General features: G+C 38.2%; 5 protein-coding genes and 1 pseudogene across 12 annotated transcripts; 3 read left to right on the top strand and 3 right to left on the bottom strand.

Annotated features, from left to right (window-relative positions):
* Nucleotides 1-982: 982 nt before the first annotated feature.
* LOC125220752 (putative glycosyltransferase At5g03795) lies at nt 983-2,381 on the bottom strand (annotated as a pseudogene).
* A 2,128-nt stretch (nt 2,382-4,509) lies between these two features.
* Nucleotides 4,510-6,256, bottom strand: LOC125219374 (uncharacterized). Its single transcript, XM_048121344.2, has 4 exons — nt 5,904-6,256; nt 5,041-5,308; nt 4,868-4,972; nt 4,510-4,790 (listed from the first exon to the last, which is right to left on the bottom strand). Exons 1-4 carry the CDS (start codon nt 6,095-6,097, stop codon nt 4,680-4,682), a joined length of 678 nt encoding a protein of 225 aa, XP_047977301.1. The 5' UTR covers nt 6,098-6,256; the 3' UTR covers nt 4,510-4,679.
* Nucleotides 6,257-8,165: 1,909 nt separating this feature from the next.
* Nucleotides 8,166-8,516, top strand: LOC125220753 (uncharacterized). The gene has a single exon (XM_048122896.2). It carries the CDS (start codon nt 8,166-8,168, stop codon nt 8,514-8,516), a length of 351 nt encoding a protein of 116 aa, XP_047978853.2.
* Nucleotides 8,517-14,344: 5,828 nt separating this feature from the next.
* LOC125221645 (reticulon-like protein B8) lies at nt 14,345-16,519 on the top strand. Of its 2 annotated transcripts, none has more exons than XM_048123828.2 (6): nt 14,345-14,461; nt 15,251-15,439; nt 15,519-15,699; nt 15,778-15,919; nt 16,009-16,078; nt 16,182-16,519. In XM_048123828.2, exons 2-6 carry the CDS (start codon nt 15,259-15,261, stop codon nt 16,358-16,360), a joined length of 753 nt encoding a protein of 250 aa, XP_047979785.1. In that variant the 5' UTR covers nt 14,345-14,461; nt 15,251-15,258; the 3' UTR covers nt 16,361-16,519. The 2 variants fall into 2 exon arrangements, with proteins under 2 accessions (XP_047979785.1, XP_047979784.1); XM_048123827.2 differs by lacking the exon at nt 14,345-14,461 and adding an exon at nt 14,469-14,613.
* A 170-nt stretch (nt 16,520-16,689) lies between these two features.
* Nucleotides 16,690-20,721, bottom strand: LOC125221644 (DEAD-box ATP-dependent RNA helicase 53, mitochondrial-like). Of its 2 annotated transcripts, none has more exons than XM_048123826.2 (8): nt 20,269-20,721; nt 19,857-19,984; nt 19,367-19,778; nt 19,165-19,263; nt 18,803-19,027; nt 18,230-18,391; nt 17,573-18,060; nt 16,690-17,121 (listed from the first exon to the last, which is right to left on the bottom strand). In XM_048123826.2, the coding sequence occupies exons 1-7, from the start codon at nt 20,611-20,613 to the stop codon at nt 17,584-17,586; spliced, it is 1,848 nt and encodes a 615-aa protein (XP_047979783.1). In that variant the 5' UTR covers nt 20,614-20,721; the 3' UTR covers nt 16,690-17,121; nt 17,573-17,583. The 2 variants fall into 2 exon arrangements, with proteins under 2 accessions (XP_047979783.1, XP_047979782.1); XM_048123825.2 differs by having other exon boundaries at nt 16,690-17,131; nt 20,269-20,719.
* Nucleotides 20,722-21,502: 781 nt separating this feature from the next.
* LOC125223935 (uncharacterized) lies at nt 21,503-25,413 on the top strand. Of its 6 annotated transcripts, none has more exons than XM_048127248.2 (8): nt 21,503-21,799; nt 21,975-22,120; nt 23,131-23,278; nt 23,444-23,635; nt 23,742-23,870; nt 24,194-24,363; nt 24,681-24,811; nt 25,028-25,413. In XM_048127248.2, exons 1-8 carry the CDS (start codon nt 21,558-21,560, stop codon nt 25,106-25,108), a joined length of 1,239 nt encoding a protein of 412 aa, XP_047983205.1. In that variant the 5' UTR covers nt 21,503-21,557; the 3' UTR covers nt 25,109-25,413. The 6 variants fall into 6 exon arrangements, 5 of the variants coding, with proteins under 5 accessions (XP_047983205.1, XP_047983207.1, XP_088919631.1 ...); XM_048127250.2 differs by having other exon boundaries at nt 21,607-21,632; XM_089063505.1 differs by having other exon boundaries at nt 21,621-21,794.
* The last annotated feature ends 179 nt before the right edge of the window (nt 25,414-25,592 follow it).

The raw sequence follows: 25,592 nt of genomic DNA, 5'->3' as shown, positions 1-25,592 counted from the left end.
GATTTTGAATGGGTTCGAATTGCATGAAGGTTTGAAGATTTCAGCAGAGTTTTAGAGAGCTTTTTGAAATTGGATAGAAACACGTTTTTATGTTTTAAGCTTTTTTATTAATAAAATTACAATTATACCCCCTTGTTGACATAATGTGGTATTTGTTGACATTTTCTTAATTTTATGGATTAGTGGCCCATATTGCATCTCATTTCTCAATTTAGCTAAATAATTTCAACCTAACAAGACCCTATACTTATATATAATAATGTAAGGATTATGCATATATTTAATGTGTACCGTTAGTTTATTAGATTGATTAGGAAAAGGCAGTTAATTAACTACCTTAATCAAAAGTTGTGTCTATTCATTTAATTGCATATTGTGGAAAGTCATGTTTTTACGAAGAGGTGCAAAGATTTCTATATAAATGAGGTTTTCCTCATTGTCGAGAGATATAGAAAAGGAAATACGTGATCAATTGCAAATAAATGATATACACGCAATGGTATTCACATATACAGATATACTTACATATATTATGGGAATGATAAATTATTGATTCTTTATCCATCAAAAGAATCAATAAAGGCTTGAGGTCAAAGAGGGGATAACATCAATTATGGAGGATCCAGTCAACGAGAGGACTAACATCAATTGGTGGATTCAATCTCTACATCAAATGAAGAAAGTATGGATGGAGGTCGGTGATTTTAGCTCCACTTATAATATATATATTATGGTTGAATTAATTCAAATCTAGAATTAGATTTCATTATCGAAATCATTAAAGCATAGAGATATGGCTTACATGGGCAGCTTCTAACCGTATTGCTAGTTTAATGCAGAGTTAGTTTGAGGTTTTGGTTTTTGGTTAAAGTTAATAATTTTGATTTTCTAGCAATCAATTTGACTTCGGTATTACTACTAACTAAAAGAGGATAGCTTGTTATAAAAAATCAAACACCACCAATATCCAAATTCACTAAAATCACATGTTTGTTATTCTGATATTCATCCTCCTAAGCCAAACAGAAGAGTGTACAATCATGTGAAAAAGATCAAATCTTTTAGGTGGTCTATTCATAACAAAATCTCTCGTACATCCTAAGATATTTCTCTTCTGAAATGCTCGTCCTAATATTCGCTATATTCTTCACCTCTATCACTAGCGAGAACTCGCACATCACCGAGTGGTGGCAAGTACCCATCATATCAAAACCGAGTAGATGGCCTCCACCACTCGCGGACAGAGGCAGAACCTACTGCTCCTCAACATGGATTCATAAGAAACATCTGTTGGGAGCTCATCATAGAATGCCCCAAGAGAAGGTGCCTTATGCGGCCGCCTGCGAACAAGGCCAGGAACTGGCGGTGCAGAGGCGGAGTGCCACCAAGAAGCCAGTCGTTCTCTTGAGGTTGATCTCAGGTAATGATACATCTTTCAGAGGGTTGAAGCCTTCTTGTGAAATAAGTTTGGAACATGCCTTGTTGAGAATGGACCCTGAAAATCAACTCAACAATTCAGACATACATCATCTATACAATGATTGATCAAGAGAGTCTTACCCAATCATGGCAAGAAAGCATGAAATGATCAGCACCAAGGCTAGAATTCCAAAAGGGATGCCTCACACAAACCATTTGCACGTAATCAGAAACAACTTTTACTAAGGCTTCCCTGTCCTTGCTTCCTGGCTCATACAGATGCTGAACCATCACAGCAACACTCAAAGGCAAGAAAAACACATGGGCTCACCTCAGATCGCGTGTTCGATAAACCCCACTCCTCTCTATCTCATACATAAAATTTCCCCATTGTGGAATATGGGCATTTCTCCTTCCTCATATACATAAATTTTGAACACCCTTTCCATTTCTTGATAGCTTCTGTAACCCAAAACCTACATTAATCTCTTGAAAAACATGCAAGATTAGGATAACTATTAGAAACCGTAATCACCTAAGAAATGCATTAGCATTCCAGTAAACTGGCCCTTGTGGAATATACTCATTATCTCCTATCAACCGAGCCTTATTTGCAGCAGCTTCTCTAATGGAAGACCTTGCTTTTGCAAGAACCGCCTCACTTTTTTTCAACCTCTCTTGCTCTTCTCTCTGTTTGTTGCCCAAAAAAAGACAAAAATGATGATATGCCACATTTTGGAAAAATGTTGTATTGAGAATGTTAGTGATCTTACATTTGTGTATTCATGAGTTGAAGCTTCTCGAGATGACAAATTCGAGCTAAAGAAGGTAAAGGAATTCCATGAAAATGAGGAGGATGAGTTTTGAGGATTGAAAGGTAGAACAACAACTAATATCAAAAGCAAAGGGATGAGTAATAGAGAAATAGAAATTGAAAAATGAAACTTCCTTTGAGGCCACATTAGTACAAGATTATCTCATTGTCTTCACAAAGATGATTTTTTTTTTTGGTTTATAAGAGTAACACAGTGTATGATTCTTGTTACCCCTATAAGTAAGAATCAAACAGTAGTGATTAATGCAAGCTTCGGCTTGCAAAGTCAATTCCTTAGAGTTGAAGATTTATAGCTTTACATTTTACAGGCTCATGATCCAATAACCTCACTGAAATTACCGATGATTTTATTAACTAGTACTACCTCTCTCTCCCAAATTTTGACACACTTTGATCCGGCACGAGTTTTAAGAAATGTAATGGAAAGTGAGTTGAAAAAGTTGGTGGGATGTGGATCCTACTTTTAAAGTTAGTTTTATAATAAAATGTGAGTAAGAATGAGTTAATGGAATATGAGGTCCACTACCAAAACTGGTAAAAAGTGAAGTGTGTCAAATTTTCAGGGACAAACTGAAATAGTAAACTGTGTCAAAATTTGGGGGACGGAGGTAGTAGCAATTACTATAGGACTATTTATACTAAAAAAAATATCTTTTTAAGGACATAAAAATTGAGACGCAGTTACTACTGTTTGAATTTTTTTTAATTATCATAATTTAGGACGCAAAGAAAGCGTATCTAAGTTAAGGGTAAATTATCTTAGGGTGTGTATGGGAACATAGAATTGGAGCTATGGAATTGAAATTGGAGGCTCCAGTTCCAGTTTCATTGTTTGGTATCACAAAAATGTATAGAATTGGAATTGAATTATAATTCCAAATTTTCCAATTCCATGATTTTGAATTCCATATCAAAAAGTAGAATATTGGAATTCCAAATAGTCATAAAACTACCCACTACACACATTTCACATGCACTACACACATTTCACACACTACACACACTACGCAAATTTCACACACCACACAAAATACACATGCCACTTATACTATACACAAAATACACATACTACACACATTTTATACACAAAATACACACACGACACAAATTTTACATGAATACACACACTACCACACTATACCCAAAATACACACACTATTCACAAACCAAAATTAATTTGGTTCAGTTTAAACTTTTGAAAATTTCAGTTTTTTTGATTCAGATCGGAAAAAAAATCGAAAACTAAAAAAAATCCAAAAATCGAATGCTTGAAATGTGTAAAATGTGTGTAAAGTTTGAAAGTGTGTGAAATTTGTGTAGTATGTGTAGTGTGTGAAATGTGTGTATTGCTGGAAATGTGTAAAATTTGTGTAGTGTGTGAAGTGTGTGTATTGTGTGTAGTGTGTGAAATGTGTGATGAAATGTGTGAAGTGTGTGTAGTGTGTGAAGTGTGTGTAGTGCGTGCACTATGTGTATATTTATCAAACATGTCAATTCAATTTCATATCAATTCTCATTTTACCAAACATAGGATTTGGAATTTAATTATAATTCAATTCATTCCAATTCAATTCCATAGAATTCTAATTCCAATTCAATTCCAATTCCGTGTACCAAACGCACCCTAAATCTTTTGTTTTCTAGGGCGCTTCTATTTATGTCTCCTAATTTTAGTTGGAACACCAACAATAAGGACACTTTTTAAAGTTTTGGTGGTATAATTAGACACAAATTAACGTCCTTATTAGCATTAAAATGTCATTAGCCGATCTTTTTGTACATGAACATAAGTGTGTATTTATTTATTTTATAGTTATATTCGAATTGTTTTTAGTAGTGATAAATGTATATAATGCGTACGTACATCATCTAACTTTTACAATATTTTATATTGAAAATCGATTTATAAATTTTTATTGATTTAAAATAAATTACTCCCTCCATCCGCAAATAAGAATTCCGTTTTTCAGATTCGGTCCATTTATGAATAGAAGTCACAGCTCATTCTTACCATAAATAATAATAGGCTCTACATTTTTAGTATGTCCATTTATTTTTATTAATGTTGTTACTCCCGTAGCAAAGGACAAGGCACCATAAAATATGGCGCAAATAAAGCTCGAGGAGATTTTTCACTAATAGAAATTTTTCACTAACTAATTTCATATCCAATGTCAAATAGTCCATATTACTTTTACGTACAGATCATATATCAACTGGGAAATATGCAGATTAAGAGGCATAGACGAGATGAATACGAAAATTTAACACGAGTAATGCTAATGATATTTATCGAAATCATCTAAACTCAAAACTAATTGTAAATATGATATGATCATGATGTTTATGTACTAAAATCAAAGTGAAGGGGGGGCTATTCTATGCTGCATTTTATATTTTCATGGCGTTTCTGAGGTTAGGGGAGTCATCTTCCAAAGCAACGGAGTATGGAGGAGGTGAGTGATGAGGAAAGAAACCTCAGTCCGGCCGATCCTCCAGGGAAGTAGGAAACAACATAGTACAAGAGAGCCAGCACCTAACATCACAAAAATACTCAAATTGCTATCTAACATGATCCAAACATGGTTAAACATATAACATATGATACAGCACCTGTAGCACAGAGAAGAAAACAGAGAGGATGTAGCTGTGGAGCACCATGGATACATAAACAGTACCAATCATGCTGCCAAGAAATCCCAGTGTAAAAGGCAGTCTCTGTGGCAACAACAAAAACCTAAATTTTCACCACAAGCAGGGGTTATATGATTATATCCCAAGAATACCTCTTTCGATAGCATGTGGATAAGCTGATTCTTGGGGCCTCTTAGGGCGAAGAACGAACCAACAATGAAGGCACACCCGATTGTGAAGCAGATTGCAAATTTTTGGGGCTTCAGCACCATCACAGGAAGAAATATGGTGAAACCAATGAAAATAAAGAAGACCCCAGCTGCAAGGAAGAAGCCAAAATACACGAGAGACTTCCCCGATGGTACGCTGCTAGTAGCAGAGTTGAAACTCCCAGGTAACTCCCTCACCCCTTTTGTAACCCTAATTCAAGAAAAGGGAACAAATGAGAGATTTAAGGTGTAGATTATATGCTCACATCAATATCACAGCTTGGAGGTAGTAGGTTGCTAATGCCCTATACCTTGAATTCTACTACTAGTATTTGAAGCTGCAAAACTTAAAACAGCCCTAAACCATGGATTCAAGGCTTCAAGACTGCCCTACCCCTAAACCATGAATTATAGGACTCAAAACTGCAACACTAAAACTTTCGGATGAGAAAATCAGCCGTCATATCTGCAAATACCTTCATAACATCATCTAGATATATAGTAGTATATTGTTCTGAAGAAGAAACAAGTGCAAGATGCAGCCACGTATAAAATTGTTCCTGATGGCTCAAAATACCAGCTGAAACATATTTGGACAGCTATGGCCTATGGAAAAAATCCAATCTTTGATGGTACAACTTGAACGAACAATAACATTGTAATCAATTGGATGGAAGGCATCAAATTCTTCGAAATTAAATTTACGGATTTGGATCGAACGAGGCATGAAATTTAGAAACCGAACTAGATTTTGACAAGCACATATCAAAATTGAAACTTTTCTAGGTTTGGAGATTAATACGTACAAGCTGAATGTGGAAGTGACTCTGTCGTTGGCGGACCGCACAGCCGCCTCGAGATCGAACGGTGAATCGTCGGCGGCGGGCTCGGAAGCGGCGGCATACGCGTTCCAATCAGAGAGAAGTGACGGCGAAGACGACGTTTTGTCGAGATCACTGCTTGGCCCGCCCGAAAACCACGACTGCGCTGTTTTCTGCATCTCGGTTTATCGCGGAAAGATACTCCTGAAAGCGGCGGTGAATGCTCAATTTTCACGGGAGCAACTGGGAAGCAGACGGCGCCGCCGCGGTGTTTGAGAACTGAATAAGGTGGATCTGACGAGTCTGCAACTCTGCGTGCAGCTCCGGATTCAGTAATTAAATTACATCTCCTAATTTATGTTTATACGTCTTTAATCTTTTATCATTTTTAATTATAAATATCGATTTTTAAATAAAAATTTAAAACTAGTACTCCCTCCGTCCAAAAGAAAAAACAGAGCACATTTATTTATATAAAGTTTTCAACAAATAATAACCCTACACATCATTCCACTAACACTATTTCTCACTTACTTTTTCTCATTCTCTCTTACTTTACCAATTATACCTTCAAACACGTGACATACACCAATTGTTCTATTTTTTGTTGACGAATGGAGTATAAATTTTACAATGATTCATATAAAAAGACGGATACGTGAATTAGTGAATTATATTTTATAGAATACTATAATCTTTCACACTAGATGAACAAGTTTTGTATTGCTTAAGTAAACCGACTTTCAACTCCAACTTTCATTGACTTCAATATTGGATATATAGTAGTTTTATAGATATATTTTCAACTCCAAGTTTCTTTATGATTTCAATGTGGGGGAATTAGATTTACATTTTAAAGAGAATTTTTGTTGCTTTATGTAAAACTTTATTTGATTTCAATACAAAATCTATGTTTAACAATTATAGGTTATGGGTTCAAACGCGGAAAAAAAATTAGTGGAATAAGGGGTCCACTTGTATATATATTAGTTTTAAACGAAATATGAGAGAAATGAGTTAGTGGAATGTGTGACCCAATATTATCATTTATGGTAAGAGCATCCTTAACGCGCCTGGGCCGGGCTGCAAATCGCGAGTCCCGGCCCGAGAACAGCGTTGGAGGGGAGAGCGGCACGGCTCGGGACGGTCCCGATGGTTGCGTCCCTGGGCCGCTCCCGGGGTCCAGCCCGGCCTAGGGTTAATTGTTACGGGACGTGACGCAAAGAGTCCCGGCCCGGCGTTATTTGGGGTTCGGGCCGGACCGGGACTCAACTTCATAATTTTTTTTTATATAACATTCGAAAATTTATGTATAAATACCACTCTTCCATCCATTTTCATTTTACTTCAACTTCATTTCTCTCACTCTCACACTAAAATTCGAAAAATGCCTCCTCGCCGTGAAGGTCAACGAGCAATCGAAGCTCAAATAGCTCGAATGTTAGAGACGGCGATGCCCGCAATCCAAGAAGAAATCAACAACGAGGTGGAACGCAATCAAGCTGCTATTCAAGCTTGGAACGAGCAACACGTCCAAGTACCACGTACTCGGATGTATATCCACAGAGACCGTGAACAAGCTGGTTTGCAGCTTTTCATGGATTATTTCTCTGCATATCCTAGATGGAGTGATCAGATGTTCCGTCGCAGGTTCCGGATGCGGAGGCATGTGTTCCTGCGCATTGTCAAACGCAGTTGTAGCTCGTGACTCGTACTTTATGCAAACCGTCGATGCTGTCGGGCGGCAAAGTATATCTACTTTGCAGAAATGCACATCCGCCCTACGCCAACTCGCTTACGGAACAACTGCAGATATGTTTGATGAGTACCTCCATGTGAGCGAGCATACTGGACGCGATTGCCTAGCTAGATTCTGTCGGGCAGTGGTTGAAGCATTCAAGGACACATACTTAAGAAAGCCAACGACCGACAATGTTCGCAGATTGGTGCGCATGCACGAGGAGACCCACGGCTTCCCGAGGATGCTGGGCAGCATCGACTGATTGGCAGTGGAAGAATTGTCCAATGGCTTGGAGAGGAGCATACACTAGCGGGCACAAGGGCACACATCCAATGATTGTGTTGGAGACCGTTGCCGACCAATGGTTGTGGATCTGGCATGCCTACTTTGGAGTTGCTGGGTCGAACAACGACCTCAATCTGTTGAACGAGTCTCCATTGTTCAATGACTTGTGTGCTGGGCGAGCGTCTACAGTAGAGTTCACGGCCAACCACCGTCGATACACTATGGGGTACTATCTGGCAGACGGGATCTACCCTCGATGGCCCGTGTTCATGAAGACCATCACATGTCCGACAACAGATAGGAGGAAGTTGTTTGCCAAAAAGCAAGAGGCGGCTCGGAAAGATGTGGAGCGCGCATTCGGAGTCCTCCAATTACGTTGGGCTATAGTGAAGGGAGCGGCCCGTGATTGGCACCGTCCGCTAATCGCCGACATCATGTATGCATGTATCATAATACATAACATGATCGTTGAGGACGAGGGAGAAAACGTCACTTTATGGAGCGACGATCCGCTCGCCAGCACCAGCAGTAGCTACACTGTCACCAACCCGCCCGTGCAAGGTGTTCCTTGAAGGAACTGGCAGCGGAAGCGGTGCGACGGATTAACATAATTTAACAATTATTAATCGCACAAATAAATCACATAATAATCAGATCTATTTAGCGGATTATTTAGACAAAATCTATTCGCGTAATTCTCACGTGTATCATGCTCATCACTTGAATTAATCATGCTTTAAGAATATTTAAACCTAAAACATGCTTTTCTACAGAGCAGAAATAATACCTAATTAATTCTACAAAGAATTGAAGATGGCTAGCTGCTTCTCCACGTGACGCTTTGAATACTAGACCACAAATATTCTCTCTGGTTCCCGAACTGTACTCTGATATCAGTGTGGGCTGATCTCACCAGAATACTAGGACTTAAATAAAGAAGATAGAAGAAATCCTTTTTGGAATAGGACAAAATTTCGAGCTCCTCTTCAGCTAGGGGGGACGAAAATTTCAGTGTTAAAAACTTATAATTTCTGTCTCCTTTATTCTCCTATTTATATTAAGTTCTTTTGGGCCCAGACAGGGATCTATGGAAGGTTTTGGATATGGGCTCATCCAATTTACTTTTTACTAATTAAATTGAACCCACAATTTAATATAAGCTTAATTGGAATATTACGAGCAGCCACTACAGAAGTAATATTGAACTCTCCCCATCCAAATCCGAAATTATAAGTAATCTGGGTTTCCGTTTAACTTTCATTTCCCGCGCTTTAAGATAAAAATGTCCATTAATTAATTAATGTCTGCTATGGACTTAATTAATTAACTTCTTATTAATTCCAAGATTTATTATTCTTAGAGTAATCAAACTCCAACTAGCTAGGTTCCGAATAATAAAACCTTGTTTCGCGCTCCTCTCGAGGACATTATCAAACGAGACTCTCCTCGCACACGATTCAATATAATAGCAATCCTAGCACCGCTAGATATTAATCACCACTACCCAATATATCAGGATTATTGGGTTATGAAAAACCCGCACCATTTGATAAGTCAAAGTAATGCATAATCAATACCGTATGCTCAATGCTAGCCTACATTGATTAAGAAACAAATATTTATCAAGACCTCGCCTTTCAGTAGATAGCCTAAGGGCAAGTCTTGCTGTTAGATCCGTTCAGTGCTATACCACACCAATGTCATCTTATTTCAGTAAGGCTTAGAAATATGCGGACTGACATTGCAACCTTTCTCGATGGATAGTCTAATTCCAACTAGGTTGTGAAATTCATCTTTTTCTTTGTTTAGAACTGACCGTGTTACCTTAAAGTGGACGCCGCCCACAACCGGTCTACTAAAACAAAGACTTAGACTTTGTTAAGTTAACTTATACATTTAAACATGCATGAACATCCATTAAATGTAAAACGTAACAACATTATGACAAAAATAATCTGTTTTATTCCTTGGAAAATAAAATAAGAGTTTTACACTATTCAATCACTCGAAACGTGATTTCTAGTATACAAACTCTAACATTCCTCCCGACGTGCGCAATGTCATGGCCCATTCAGCGGCGATGCGCCAAGAAGAACAACACACACGCCTCCAAGCAGATCTAATTGAAGAAATTTGGAACCGCAATTGACTTATGTTTTAATTTTATTTTTTTTTTTGGAAATTTTAAATTTCAATGTTGTAATTTTCTATTTTCCGACTGAATAATGAATTTTCTCGGTTTTAATTGTTCAACATATTCTATTTTACGAGTAAAATAGGTTGTAGTTGTGAATAGTGCAAAATAATAGTTGTAGCCTGAGTTGTGGCCCGAGTTGTGGTCTGCGGGGTTAATGGAGTTGTGTCCTGGGATCCCAAATTTAGGGGAATGATGATGTGGAGGGGACTTGCGGCCCAAATCCGGGATGGGGTTAAGGATGCTCTTAATGCTACGGGGCCGGGCCGCAACTCGCGAGTCCCCGCTCGAAATCAGCGTTGGAGGGAGATGCGTCACGGCTCGGGACGGTCCCGAGGACACAGTTGCGTCCCTGGGCCGCTCCCGAGTCCCGTCCCGACCCGGCGTTGGAGCCTCCTGGGCCGTGCCCCAAACCCCATTCTCTTTTGTTTTTTTTTCTGATTTTTTTAGCTTTAGAGGAATAATGGAAGAAGAATGGAGAAGATGAAGAAGAGGGAAATGTAGAGGAAAAGAGGCGTGCATTTTAATTTATTTTGGGAAGTGGAGCCTATTTTAATTTTTTCATTTTTATTGGGAAGTGGAGACTATTTTGATTCTCTCATTTTTATTTTTTAGTTTATATAATTTATATTTATATGTTGGAAATTTCGAAGTGGAGCTTTCATTTTGATTTTCTTATTTTGTTCAATGTTTTTAATTTTTTAGTTTATAATTTATTATTTTTGAATTAAAAATGAATTTTTCGTATTTTAATTGTTCAACGTATTCTATTTTACGAGTAAAATAGGTTGTAGTTGTGAATAGTGCAAAATAATAGTTGTGGCCCGAGTTGTGGCCTGCGGGGTTAATGGTGTTGTGGCCTGGGACCCCAAATTTAGGGGAATGATGACGTGGAGGGGACTTGCGGCCCAAATCCGGGATGGGGTTAAGGATGTTCTAAAAGTGAACCGGGACTTCTATTCGCGGACGAACTAAAATGGAAAAACGGGACTCCTATTCGCGGACGGAGGGAGTAAGTGTTTTATTTAAATTTGTTGTGCTTTATAGTAGTATATTATAGTATTTTACTATTTATTATTTGAAATACTATAAAATTTGTAACTTTTTTTAAAAAAATTTAAGTAATATATGTTTTTTATTTAATTTAAAATTTAATTTTATGTGAAAAAAATATAGCATTAAAAGTTAAATGAAAAATGAGTTTAATTGATAGGGTGGACATTAGGCGAAACACTGCGGAAGAAAATCACTAGGGCGAACTAGTGGGGCGACCACTGTGGATGTTCTAAAGGGATTGAAATTTGTAGATAACGTCCGGTATTGTATTGTGACGTATATTCTCAATTCACACATGCAAAGTTATATTAGGGGCTAAATTTTGAAAATATTATTTTAAAAATATATGTCTAAGTAATTTAAATTATTAATAAAGGCTTTTATGTGTAAAATATGATAAAAATTTTGAACTCTATAAAATGTCACAAAATGAATTTAGTAAGGGCTAATGCCCCTTGTCTATTCCATGTAGTTTCGCCCATGTAGGGAAGAGTAGTAACCTCCACATATCCACATATCCACATATAAAGTAAAGGATCATTGTATTTCACCTTATATATTTAAAAAAATAAAAATAATTACACTTAAACTAAAACATATGTAAACTTAAATTAGACTATTTATAATTTAAAGTTCAATTATTTGAGATATAAGAAAATCCTTAGTGCCATTCTGGATTCAGGCCCCAAGACCCCTCCACGTCTTCATTGCCCTAATTTTTTGGGTCAGATCACAACTCCTGCATGCCCCATCCAGGCTCCAACTATTAATATTACAATATTCACAACTACAAGCTATTTTACTCGTAAAATAGAAAACATTGAACATTAAAACAAGGAAAATCATTGTTCAGTCGAAAATTAAAAATTACAAACCCTAGAAATTAAAAATTACAATTCCTAGAAAATAAAAATTACAAACTTAGAAATTTTAAAAATTACAAACCTAGAAATTAAAAATTACAAGTCCTATAAATGAAAAAAAAAAACTACTTCTTATTAATTTGTGCGTGAATGAAGGCGATCATCTTATTTTGCAACTCGAGTTCGAACTCCGATATTGCCGATGCCATCAAGGCTCTTAGATGGCCCATCTGCAAGGTAATATTCATTTCTGACATAGAGTCAGACATCTTATCCAGCGAAGGATTGGGTGACGGCGGCAGCAGCATAGTTGGATAACTCATAGTGGCATTCCCTTTTGCTTTCCTCTTTGTCGTTTTATTCCCCATTGGACGGCTTTGAGTGTTAGGGGATGACGGTAAGACATCATCGTCTGTCACGTTGAGGTCGATTATCGGGCCTCCATTGCTTGTAGAGTAGTTTATGGAGGTGGAAACTTTGGTTCTCTTCGGCGCCCCACTTCTCGCCGGTTGTGCTCCTCCGGTGTACTTCGGGCTTTTCTTCATAAGCTTCCAAACGTCGTAGTACGTGAAGTGCTTCTTCGCGTCATTGTAAAACTCCTCATTGTTCTTCGCCATAAGGTCCATCTCGCTGTGACCGCTCAACCACTTCCAAAACTCCCTCTGAACCCGACCCCAGTGTTTTTGAAGCTTCATGTAGCTACGCTCGTACGTCCTTCTTGGTCGACCAGCGTTAAACTTCTCGGCGATACGCTCCCAAAACACTTTACTGGTCTGATGATTGCCGATGATAGGATCATCGGAGACGTCGATGAAGTCCTTGGCCAGACACTAGGTCTCATGTTGGTTGTACTTCTTCGGCCCGCTATCATCATCTGTTGTCACAGCCTTGCCCTTCCCTGCACGTTGGGCAATGGGCTCCATATCATTAATGTCATACTCATTACTGCTAACTGGCGATGACAAGTCCATCGGGGCGGTGGTGGACCCCATTACCGGACAAGGAACAACATTTGGCTGGGGCGATGCCGGTAGATACCAATTGTTGGTCGCGACGGCTGACGAAGTCGTCTAACTGTCGTTGGTCCCTGTTAAACCACTACATACAAATCGAAAATATATAAATAAGTAGAGAGGAGAGAGAGAATAGAGAGTTATAAATTATTGGAAAAATGTTGAAAAAAGGACATATAAATAGGAAAAAAGTTTGAATTAAAATAAATGAATAAATAAATGAATGTTTTGGGGTCCCATGTCCGGGCCGAACAACCCACAGCCCTAGGTCGGGCCGGAAGTGGGTGCATCCCGGGAGCACCCAACGCCAGGCCTGGTCGCAGCCGGGCGCGGCCCCGGGACGCTCCTCCGTGCCCAGGCGTGGCTTGAGCCGCAGCATCCTCCCCTCCAATGTTGCAGGCCGCGGGCCGGGACCCAGGTGCGATCTGGCCCGCGGCGTTAACGATGCTCTAATGTCACAGTGTCACACGAATAGCGCCAAACAACTTGAATGATAATATTACTCCACTTTTACTTTTGCCATTAAAATAGTGATAAGATAGTTATACGGATTACTTGTCAAATCCCTACAATATAGTAGTATATTCCCTTCGTCCCAAAGAATTTCCACTATTTCCTTTTAGTCACAAGAATATGTAATTTCTATTTTTCAAAACTCTTTTCTCTTTAATGAGGTGTGATTTATTCTCTACTATCAATACTTTAATTACATTTTTTTTTCTATTTTTCTTATTTTTATCAATTATGTATTAAAACTTATGTCAAACTCAAAGTGTGTATTCTTTGAGACGAAGAGAGTATTAATAACATTTAATCTGAATCTAGTTTTTGTGAGTATATGTTAGAAAATACTCCCTCTGTCCATGAATAAGAGTCCCGTTCACTTTTTCGCACTTGTTTTGTAAAAATGATATTAAATAGCTAAAGTGGACAAATGATAAAGTAAGAGTACATTATTCTCTCTCTTACTTTATCATTTGTCCACTTTAGCTATTTATTATCATTTTTACAAAACAAGTGCGAAAAAGTGAACGAGACTCTTATTCATGGACGGAGGGAGTACTCTACTAAGTAAATTAGATAAATAGTACTACTAAAATCTTAATCCGCAAGTAAATTAGATAAATAGTACTACTAAAATCTTAATCCGCAAGTTCGATCGAACAAGATTAATCTGATTCTCCAAAGGTGATTCGGAACCCTGTGGTCAAACAAACAAAAAAAAACTCTTAATGCTTTTCACGTGTCGATGTCAAGCATTTAATATTAAATAAATTCTCACCTGCGCAATTGGCTTTCCAAACTGCAAAATAATTTTTAAAAACCTTTTTATTTTTCCAAATACACATAAAAAGTACTCCCCATTATCCACAACAAGTACTTTAATACAGGTAAATTTTTTTACCAATTTTGAGTTCATTTCCATTTTGCACTTGGTCCGTTGCTTGTAGTTCGTTCCTAGCTGATGTTGATGCCCAATTTTTTCTTGCATCATTTTAGCTTCTGGGCTTGTCTCTAATTTGCTATTTTGGAGTACGAAGTGGTAATAGATTCTCATTTTCTTACTTGCATTTTAATAAAGAACTCTTTCTTGTCCTGATTTTATGCTATTTTGTGGTAGATTTTTAGGGTCTTGTTTACAGTTACAATCTTTTCTTGTTTCTGGGTTTGGAGATGGGAAATATCTGCTGGTTTTGTAATTTTGAGAAGAAAAAAACTACTAGGTAGTAGTACTATTTTTCTTTCTCAAGTCTGATATATCCTGTCTTGTTAGTATCTAGATCCTGTTGGCTGTGAGAGTATTTTTTATGAAGCTGGGTTCTTTTGTGTGCATAGTTTTGATTTGTTCATTCCTTAGCTATCAAGATTTTGCAGCTCCAATTTGATAGCCCTTTGCCTTGTCTTACCTTTGATTTTTCAATATGTACTGTGTATCTATCCACTTATCTTTAGGGGTCATTTATTTTGGGGATTAGCTTACAAAGATAAAACTAGTATAGAAAAGTTGAAGTTATTGTTGGATAGGAAGGTTTATCTTTCGTGTTTACACTATTCTATGTAATGGATCTTAGTCGTATCTCAAATGAAATCCTCTAGTTCACAGTTCGCTGTAGAAACTCCCCTTAAGATGGAAAAAGAAGATTTAGCCCCCAATGATTCTATCTTGACCTAATTTTCAGTTGGAAGAATGTCGGAGGGGATGGCAGAGTCGCTCATGCACAACATCATGGATACAATTTCTGATAATGTATCAAAGCACAAGAAAGTTTCATTCTTTGAGGAGGATGACTCGAGCTCTGTCAGTTGTAAGCTGAACAAATTGTTTGGGCGCGAGAAGCCCGTTCACCACATTCTTGGTGGTGGAAAATGTAAGACCTTCTTACATATCTGTTGGATTTTGTTTGAACCAAGCCTTTGTCTTATACTTCATTTTCTTGAACGTGCAAGCTGCTGATGTCCTACTATGGAGGAACAAGAAGATCTCAGCTAGTGTCTTAGGTGGCGCCACTGTTGTTTGGGTGCTCTTTGAGTGGCTCAACTACAATTTTCTCTCACTTGCATGCTTTGCTCTCATCATTGCTTTGTTGCTTCAGTTTCTTTGGACAAATGCTTCAAGCATGCTGAACCGGTAATCTTGCAATGTAGACATGAGTCCGGCTGAAGCATTGAATTCTTCTGACTTGTTTATTTTCATTGATGGGACCAGGTCTTCATCCTCACCCCCGCGTGTCATTCTTCCAGAGGAGGCTTTTGTGAACATAGGCAAGTTGGTCGGGTTTGAAGTTAACCGGAGCTTGATCTACCTGCAGGATATCGCATGTGGAGGCACCATTAAACAGTTTCTCATGGTATCTTGTGTTCCCCTAGGCTATCTTTGTATAATTAACTCATTGTTGTAATGATGGCCTAGTTGAGTAATATTGATGCCAATATGCAGGTTGTTGGTAGCTTGCTTGCTGCCGCTATTGTTGGGAGCTGGTGCAATTTTCTCACTGTGATATACATTGGTGAGATGTGCATATATCGAAACAAAAAACAATTAAACGTCTTTGATCCTGTGTGTTTGCATGCTATCACTTAGACGGGATTAACCAAAATCTTGTTTCTTAGGTTTCATTGCTGCTCACACGCTGCCAGTCTTGTACGAAAAATACGATGACCAAATTGACAACTTCATCTTGGGCGCCCTGGGGCAGGTGCAACACAACTACAGCAAGCTAGACACCGGTGTTCTCAAACGAATCCCAAGGGCCGGTTCGTTCAAAAGCTGGGGGAGGAAGGCCGATTAGGGGTTTCGCCGCCACTCTGCAAGAAACACTTAATATGTACAATGTGATGTTGTTGAAGACCATAGGGTCTCAAACTACTACAGCAACAAACACTTGATATGTACAATAAGAAACACTTGCTACTGTCTTTATCAGTTGGTAGTGTTCATAGTTGCTAAAGCCACTGTCGACGTATGTTAGTACCCCAAAATTACAATCCATCTTTGTAAACAATCGATAAGCCTACACTATTTTTTATTTATCTAAACTAAACGTCCCTTCAGAACATATATGTATATCAATCTTCTATTTTCCAACTGTTGAACAAGCTAAATAGAAATAAAAAGCACTGCAAGGTTTACCTCTACTTCACTACTAAGAAAATTAGATAATTACAACAAATTTTGAGATGTATGATTGCACAAGTTTGTCTCTTGAGGCAACCTGAGTCCTATTGCCAATTTGTACATAATTCAGAGAATTATGTGAGTACAGTATTCAATAAGCCATTCCTCCGTAACGAATCTAAAGCAAAAATTATGGATCCAAGCTTTGACATCAGCAACTATGAACACTAGCAACTAACAAAACAAAAACATATGGGATATAACAAATATTAAGCAGTAGCAGCAGACAAAGAAAATCCCTACATCCGTTTCTCTGAAAATTATTGGATTCTCCTGACCAAAAGCACACTTCTCACTTCTCAGGGTAGATGACTAGTGAAGCTTGCTCCTGGGTGGTACTCTTTTACCATCTTTTCGTTCACTGCTGCAATAATGCTGCTACATACTGTTAAAACCGAGTATTAAAAGTGGTCAATAATCATCACTAGAATGCAAAAGGTAGAAGTAAACTTTGGAGAGTCAGATAGAATTCCAAATAGGTTTGACTATTCAGCTCAATCCAAATCATATATGGGTATGCACAAGTAAATATGAACTTGCTGATTCTAGTGCAACATATATGTAAAGTTCGTGGAACCAACATTCCATAAATAAAACAATTTTGGTTCGAATTTCCAACCAAAGATTAAGATGAGCTAAAAATAAATGACATCGGAAAAGAAACATTAACTGCAACCATGGTGTATGAGAAGTGTTCAGGGAAATATAGTTGTATATTGCTGACCCAAACAGACTTGAATACGTATACATCCTATATATATATATATATCACTAGAACTCATCATGGAGTATTTCATGAAATACCACATAAGCAAAGTGGGATTACCTTTGCTATCTTTAGAAGAATCCATCACTGTTGCCATCATTACCATCAAAGCGGGAACCAGAACTCCCAGATCTACCTGATCGATCAGAACCAAAACCAAAACCACCAGAGCGGCGTGAATCATTGTTTCTAAACGAACCACCCAGGCCACCAAAACCATCTGAGAGGCCAGAGCCCCCAAAATCCGCGAAACCACCTGACCTGCTAGGACCAAAACCACTGGAGTTGCCTGAACCTTGTCCCCCAAATCCACCACCTGAACCAATACGGCCACCTCCTGAACCTCCATATCCACCAGAAGAACCAATATATCCATCAGAACGACCACCCCTAGAATCTCCAAAACCACCAGAACGCCCAAAACCAGAATCACCAAATCGACCATTTCCCCTGCTGCTTCCGCCAAAACCACCAAAACCAGGACGGCCACCCTGATCCATGGCACTATACATGCTCAAAGCATCATCTCCAACAGCTATCTTCGGGAGCTAAAACCAAGAAAGTTTCAATGGATTTAGCTAAAACTTATTTCAAGAGGATGAAAACTTGACAGAACTCACTTGTTCATATGATACAAACTCACCAATAGAAATTATAAGAACAAACTAGGAAGACAAAGTTGTCAAAAATCGGAGAATACATAAATTTAAAACTTGCCTCAACAAAACGACATCCAACTTCACGCTCAATAGCCTTGATTTCCCTATATTGGTGGTCTGAATAAATAAGAACCACACTACCTTTCTTTCCAGCACGTCCAGTTCGTCCAGATCGATGAACAAAATTTTCAGAAGAGTTGGGAAGTTCATAATGCACCACCTAAGCAGAACAAAGCATATACTGATATAAGATAGCATCAATAAACAGGATAGACACACGCACAAATCCTAGTGTTATCAAAAGCAACAACTTTAAAGTTCCACGCAGCAGCAGGCTCACTTGTGCAGCATTTAATGATTAATTACTTTATGAATTTGCTCAAGAACTAATCCGCTTCCACTCAACACTATCATATAATTGATGAATCTGGAAATGCATCACGTGTGGTAAGACCTCACTTTAAAGGATTGTGTTTCCCACTCTTTGACTAACTATTAAAGAACAAAAAAAATTTAAACGGATATTAATTATAAACTTCATTGAACTATCAATAAGGTAGCTCATCCAATGGTGCACTATATGTTAACCAATGTATAGAGAACACATGATCGAGATAATCAAAGAACATACAAGATCAACATTTGGGACATCAAGTCCTCGCGCAGCAACATCAGTGGCCACTAAAATATTGATCCTTCCCTCACGAAAAGCAGACAGAGTCCTTTCTCTTTGGTTCTGTGTTATATCACCATGCAATGGTTCACATTTAAAGTTTCTTTGCATAGCATACGCCAACCTATCAGCATCACGCTTCGTCTGAGTAAACACAATACATTTTCCTCCTTTTGCATGCTCCTGGTAACAAATTGGTTGTACTGCTTAGCTCAGAACGTTAAACATCATAATAAGATTATGTTACATGTGAAGAAATACCCAGTCCATACTGGATGTACAGTAAACATGTAAAGAAGACTTAAATGTAAGACCCATACAGTTATCAGAGGTCCGAGTATAGCTGGTTTCTGCCGCATATCTGAAACTATGGAATATAGGGTAATCCCATCAGCTAATTTCTGATCAGATTCTCCGACCTGCAGCACATAGTTAACAACAGATTTTCATATCAGATAATAATAAGGTGAATATAAATGAATGAGAGCACATAAAAGTCCAAAAACACAATCTGAATCTCACGAGGTCAACAGTAACCGGGCTTTTCAAGAACTTCTGGGTAAGTTTCAGAATCCAATTCGGCATTGTAGCTGAAAACATCATTGTCTGGTGTTTCTGCTTTATGAAGCTCAGGATCATCTCAACATCTTCTGCAAATCCCACATTAAGCATCTGATCAGCTTCATCAAGGACAACAAACTGCACTTCTGACAGATTCAAGGAACCACGCTTAATCAAATCAATGATGCGGCCAGGAGTTCCAACCACCACATCAACACCACGGTCAAGAGTGCTCATCTGGCGGGATATTGGAACACCCCCGTAAACACAAAGTGTATCCAATTCTGTGGCAGACTCAGCAAATTCTTTGTCAACCTGTCGAGCAAGTTCTCTGGTTGGAGCCATGACAAGGGCCAGAGGATTCTTGCCCTGTCTGAACAATAAAAGCAAGAAGCATTTATTAGCCTAGATATACAACCCCAAATGGTTGCTCAAGAACTGATATACTGACCCATGCTTCTTGTTGAACTTAATAATTTTATCCATGATGGGAATGCCAAAAGCTAGGGTCTTCCCTGTTCCAGTTCGTGCTCGCCCTATCATATCACGACCTGCCATGGCAGGTTCCAATACTGCCCTCTACAATCAGATGAATAAAATGAGGAACAAGGGGAAATTTAGAAACAAAAAAAAGGAAAATGTTTTCTAAAGGTGGATATGCAACTTTTCAGCTTAGGATCTGGTGCGTTGTTCTCTTCTAACTTCAACTACAACTTGATTCAACTGACATGACTGTTAGCTCTTGAAATGACGAAATAATTTCACCCGGTGTTTCTATCCAGGTATCATAGCCCGAATAAGACTTCAACAAGCTACTTTAAAACCAAGCACTAAGAGGCAATATTCAAAACATTCAACAATACCTGAATCGGGAAAAGGTTCTCGATTCCCCTATTCTTCAAAGCCGATGCAATCTGTGGCGAGATATCAAGCTTGGAGATTGCGAGCCCCTCGTCACTTTCCCCATCAGAATAGTCCGCCACAGCCAACCCAGCCCGCAGAGTCTGGCCCGAGTGGAAACTCCTCGGAAATCCATTTCCGACGCCAGGAGAATCTTTGGGAAGCACCGAACCGGCTGTGCAGGTGTGAATTCGTGCCTCAAAAGCAGCATTTGGAGCTGATTGCGGATTGGCGGAAAGGAAACGGCTGGCGGCGGTGAGAGCGAACGTCTTCAGCGACGATCTCCTCATCAAAACAAGACTTCCCATTTTTCTGCTAAGTATTTTTTAGTTGTAAAGAAGGGGGAGATGGAGATTAAACCGTAGGGTTTTTGTTAGGGTTTATCGACGAGTCCAATAAGTTAGTGATTGAAAATATAGAAGGCGGACGTGTTTTGTTATATTTTCGATTTGTAATTACAAATGAAATATAAGTGTTCAATGAATGCTTATAACTTTTTTTTATTACTCCTATAATAAAGACTATAATAAAATTGTTTATGATCATTTTATCATTATACTATAAATATAATAAAGTACGGAGTACTTCACGGAGTACTTCACTTTATCATTATATATATTCCATAAAATATTCGTCCGTGAAATTTGTCCACTAAATCTTATAATTCATTCGTACGAAATCTTGTACACTTTTTATTTTTCATTTTTATTAAATATAGCTCACTTTTCACTAACTTATTATATTTATATTTTATTCTAAATTAATACTCTTCATATATTTCATTTTAAATGGAGCATTGATTTCACGTAATGTTATTTAGTGAATTAAATGAAAAGAATAAAATAAAAAAAAAGTGCTAAATAAAAAGAAAAGTTTAAAAAAGAAAAAAATAGAGAGAGTTATACATCCATTTTTAGATTAGGTTGTCTAGAATGAGACGTTTCAAAAAGGTAAGTGAGCACTTAGAATGAAACAAAAAAGAGTATATAAATATCGTATTTACATTTCACTCAATTTTTTTTCACGCTTAAAAAATGCGCACCGAATCAATTGTGAATAACATTTCGCGGTAAAAAATAATGGATGGCCATATAAAATTCCCTCTCACAGTAACTACAAAAGTTTCAACACGAGCCACGTGGCCTACAACCTATAACATGGTTTTAAAATATGCCAAGTCGCACAAGGACAATAACCTCATGCAGTCTGCAGAGCTAAGCAAAAATGGCTGTGTATTTTCATTGAATACTTTATGTGCATCCTCCAATCTCCATCCCCATTTATTCAATTACTATGCAGACTCGTCGATTTCAGATATGATCAAGCAGTTATCTTCAAGCCCTTGTCTCTTTGTTGCCGTCCCAATTTTTTATTTCCCAAACCCCCCCATTATAAACCACCCATCACTAATCATTATTGCCAATATCATCAAACTCGGTTCCCCAATTTTCTATTTCAAGAAGAAACGGAGAGCCCAGTTGTCACCACTGTGAAGTTGCAATCTTTATCAATTTTTTTTCTTGTTGGGTGCTTCTAGTTTTATTAAATTTTGAGCTATGAAGAGGTATAGGAATAGGCAAATTTGGGAATTTGAGCATGAATTAAACATGATGGCTGCTGCTTCTTATAGTGTTGGAGGTAGGATTTTGAATGGTGGGGTTTATGGCAGGAAAGTGATATTGGGGATAGATGGTGGGACGGCGTCGACTGTTTGCATATGTATGTCGTTGACTCCGTTTGATCAGCAGCTACCTGATCCTCTACCGGTTCTTGCTCGTGCCGTCGCTGGTTGTTCCAACCACAACAGTGTTGGAGGTAGTTTTATGCTTTAACTGATTGTTTCACTGCTTTATGTTTTGTGGTATATTTAGTCCCACTGTTAATTATGTGATTATGCTTTTGGATTTTGAATACCTATGAGTTCCAGTTGTAGTTAATATGAATTTTTGAGCTGTGGTTACTTGATATGGTTCTCGTTAGATCACAAACACCAGGAGTCTAGGACGATTGTGCATATTAATAATCAATGGTGAAATGTGGCGAAATCATGACATGTTGTGTCTGAGGATAAATGTTGGTTAAGGAGGCTATGACAGTGTCATAGCTTTCATGATGTTTGCTTCACGAGTGTCAATGATATTTCTGTCTCATCATAAAACCTGAACTAGTTATGAGGGAAATAAGGCATTCGTTGTCATAAACTAGTGCTTCTTTTTCACGCGGGAGCCAATGTGACTCAATTGTTAGCCCTAGTGTGGTAATAGCGAGACCTAGATCCGTTGTTTATTTACTGTGGAGTATGGGAAGACACATGGAGTAGTAGAATACTAGAATCAGCAATTTCATTTGGATCCCCTCTAATCTTGTTGTTCTTTACATTTTTTGTTCTTTTTAGCTAGCTATTTTTAGGCGATCATAGTTTGATTTGCATTATTCATATAATTACATCAGAAAATGGTAGAGATCGTTAGTTATTAATTATTGATTATTAGTTAGTTGAGTTTGTTAGAGTCGGTGTTTATCTGATAGAGTTAGAGTCACATTAGGAGTTATATTCAGATGTTAAATTAGGAGTTTTACCCCGTTTAGGAGTCACTCGGTAGTTTTATTATGCATAGCTCATTAGCTCCTCGAGTAGTGAGTAGCTTGTCGTGTGTCTTTCGAAGTTTGTGAATGGCTTATTCTGTCGGCCTATTTTGATGATTTCTATCCAATTCTTTTTATTTATTCAGACTACTGACTGTTCTAAGAAATTAATGCAGTTAATGAAAAGTCATGTTTGTCTTCCCTTGAATAGTTCTTCAATTTTTTTTTATTGTTTACAGAATCTGCAGCTAGAGAGACTTTAGAGAAAGTTATGGCGGATGCTCTTGCTGAGTCAAGATCGACTCGTGCTTCTGTTCAAGCCGTCTGTCTTTCAGCTTCTGGTGTCGACCACCCGAAGGACCAACATCGCATACTTACTTGGCTAAGGTTCAATTTTTGAAGAATTCATTCTTTCATTTTTGTTGGATATTGCAAATACAATTCGTAACACAACATGATATTGCTTGCATTTTGCATTCTCTGTAACAAAGCTTCGACTTTAAAGTACTTCATCTGATCCTAATTGCTATTTTTCTTGCTTTATCTTCGTAGAGAAATATTCCCCATGCATGTTAGGTTGTTTGTTGAGAATGATGCCGTGGCTGCTTTGTCAAGTGGGACAATGGGGAAGCTTCATGGATGCGTCCTCATAGCGGGTACAGGCACCATTGCTTATGGGTTCACTGAAGATGGAAGAGAAGCTCGAGCTGCCGGTGCTGGACCTGTTTTAGGCGACTGGGGAAGGTATGCACTTTAAACAATCGTTCGTGTTATTCCCATCTTAATGATTTAATTGCAATCAATCAAAAATGTATGTTTCTTCGATATGATACCCGTCCTTTACTTGCAGTGCATATGGTATATCTGCACAGGCGTTGACAGCTGTAATTAGAGCTTACGACGGTCGTGGTCCGCAGACAACACTTACACAAAGCATTCTAGAAAAACTGAATCTCTCTTCTCCAGATGAACTCATAGGGTATGCCTCTAATTCTTATGTTATTACTATAGCCACTTCGTTATCTCATGGGTCATCAAATATTATTAAAATAATACTCTCCTCGTCCCAATAATGTGGCTGATTACTGTAAAACATGTGTATAAAGAAGATTGTATTTTGTGTGTAAAGTAGTATGACCCATTAGTGGAAATAAGCCACTTTACGTGGGACGGCCCGAAAAAGCGAAATAAGTCGCATTTATTGGGACAGAGGCAGTATATTTTGAAGTTGCAAACAAATCACAATATGATGATGATTATGATGTTGATAGCATATAGGATATAATTGAAATTTTATTATAGGTGGACGTATTCAGATCCATCATGGGCTCGAATTGCAGCCCTGCTTCCCATCGTGGTTTCTTGTGCAGATGCAGGCGATCTTGCAGCTATAAACATCTTATTTGATGCTGTCCATGAGCTGGCTTCGAGTGTGAAAGCTGTTGTCGCAAGATTAGAGCTCTGTGGTGAAGGTGCGTTTCTCAAACAAAGACTTTGTTATAAAATAACAGCCACAATAGCCACAAAAAGCAATAAAGAAGACAAGAGAACTGTTTGCCCAGTTTGTTAGGATGTTTAACTACGTCGTCCAGTGGATGCGAAGCCGTGGTTTAGCACTGTAATTTTTTTGGATTTTGGCTAAACCCAAGCCCTAATAAACGCATAAGGATCCAGACTCTGATATTCTAAACATTCTGGCTCCACACTTCTAAGCTACTTTGTGCTTTCCATTTTTTTGACACCATCACAACTAAGCTACTTTGTGCTTTCCATTTTTTTTTTGCTGCAGATGGCAAGGATTCTTTCCCCCTCGTGATGGTTGGTGGCGTACTTGAGGCCAACAAGAGGTGGGACATTGGCAACGAGGTCATAAACTGCATATCCAAGGATTTCCCCGGTGTTCTCCCCATTCGCCCCAAGGTAGGCATGATCTTGTTGTTGCTCTTCATTTATCTGTACATGCTCGTTAACCTCTCTAGAAAAACGCGATCTCATGTTTCTTAGTAGTTATCACCATCCATGGAAATGTATCTTCATGCCACACAACAATGTCTCCACTTCCTACGTTGTTGCTGCATACTCTTTTCGCATGCTAAATACGTGCTTGTTTCTTCATTTTCCACTACAAAACACTAGGTTGAGCCTGCAGTTGGAGCTGCATTGCTTGCTTGGAGCTCCCTGATGAGACAGTGTCATCAGGAAGCATCAACAAGTTGACAGTGCAAGGACACCTTGCCTGTATAGCAGTGGGGCAGAGAGCTCGCGCAAAGAAGCATGCTGCCCTATGCTTTGTTTTTCCTTTTTTAGTAAGCATAGGCAGCGAGTGATGGGAATACTTGCAAGGATGAAGTTGGAAGGAAAGTTTTGGTTCTCTTATTTATGTTGTGTGTATAGTGAATTAGTTGTTTTAAAAGTCCGTTCAATCCAAGTGCGCTTGTTATTGTCGGTGGATGTGATAAGTGAAAGCTTTTTTATAAATTCTTCCCAAGAAATAGGAGATATTACCAATTTCTTTATCGATTCATCCATGTCCACATTACATTCAATCATTTTTTTGGATCAAGTTCATATGAATCAATAATCGTAGGTTTTTAATTTACCTTTTGTGTGCTTCGTGTTGTATATTGAGGTGGTATAACCGTATAAGTCAGTATACTGATCTGATCCAATCTCTTTTATCAAGTCCTTATTCTATGAAGTT

This window comes from Salvia hispanica, chromosome 1 (genome assembly GCF_029641045.1).
Source record: "Salvia hispanica isolate PSC_SH4W2 chromosome 1, Shi_PSC_v1, whole genome shotgun sequence".
NCBI lineage: Eukaryota > Viridiplantae > Streptophyta > Magnoliopsida > Lamiales > Lamiaceae > Salvia > Salvia hispanica.
The sequence above is the reverse complement of the archived record's forward strand: the minus strand, read 5'-3'. Positions and strand labels throughout refer to the sequence as shown.

Coding starts and splice junctions, on each gene's coding strand:
- LOC125219374 (XM_048121344.2), bottom strand. CDS start 6,097: ATGCAGAAAACAGCGCAGTCGTGGTTTTCGGGCGGGCCAAGCAGTGAT. Junction 5,309..5,903: donor GTCACTTCCACATTCAGCTT/GTACGTATTAAT, acceptor TTCTTGAATTAG/GGTTACAAAAGGGGTGAGGG. Junction 4,973..5,040: donor TCCACATGCTATCGAAAGAG/GTATTCTTGGGA, acceptor TTGTTGCCACAG/AGACTGCCTTTTACACTGGG.
- LOC125220753 (XM_048122896.2), top strand. CDS start 8,166: ATGGGGTACTATCTGGCAGACGGGATCTACCCTCGATGGCCCGTGTTC.
- LOC125221645 (XM_048123828.2), top strand. CDS start 15,259: ATGTCGGAGGGGATGGCAGAGTCGCTCATGCACAACATCATGGATACA. Junction 15,440..15,518: donor CATTCTTGGTGGTGGAAAAT/GTAAGACCTTCT, acceptor TGAACGTGCAAG/CTGCTGATGTCCTACTATGG. Junction 16,079..16,181: donor TCTCACTGTGATATACATTG/GTGAGATGTGCA, acceptor CTTGTTTCTTAG/GTTTCATTGCTGCTCACACG.
- LOC125221644 (XM_048123826.2), bottom strand. CDS start 20,613: ATGGGAAGTCTTGTTTTGATGAGGAGATCGTCGCTGAAGACGTTCGCT. Junction 19,779..19,856: donor AAGTTCAACAAGAAGCATGG/GTCAGTATATCA, acceptor TTTATTGTTCAG/ACAGGGCAAGAATCCTCTGG. Junction 18,061..18,229: donor TTGGATGTCGTTTTGTTGAG/GCAAGTTTTAAA, acceptor TCTTGGTTTTAG/CTCCCGAAGATAGCTGTTGG.
- LOC125223935 (XM_048127248.2), top strand. CDS start 21,558: ATGTGCATCCTCCAATCTCCATCCCCATTTATTCAATTACTATGCAGA. Junction 21,800..21,974: donor CCAGTTGTCACCACTGTGAA/GTTGCAATCTTT, acceptor GGTTTATGGCAG/GAAAGTGATATTGGGGATAG. Junction 23,279..23,443: donor CGCATACTTACTTGGCTAAG/GTTCAATTTTTG, acceptor TTATCTTCGTAG/AGAAATATTCCCCATGCATG.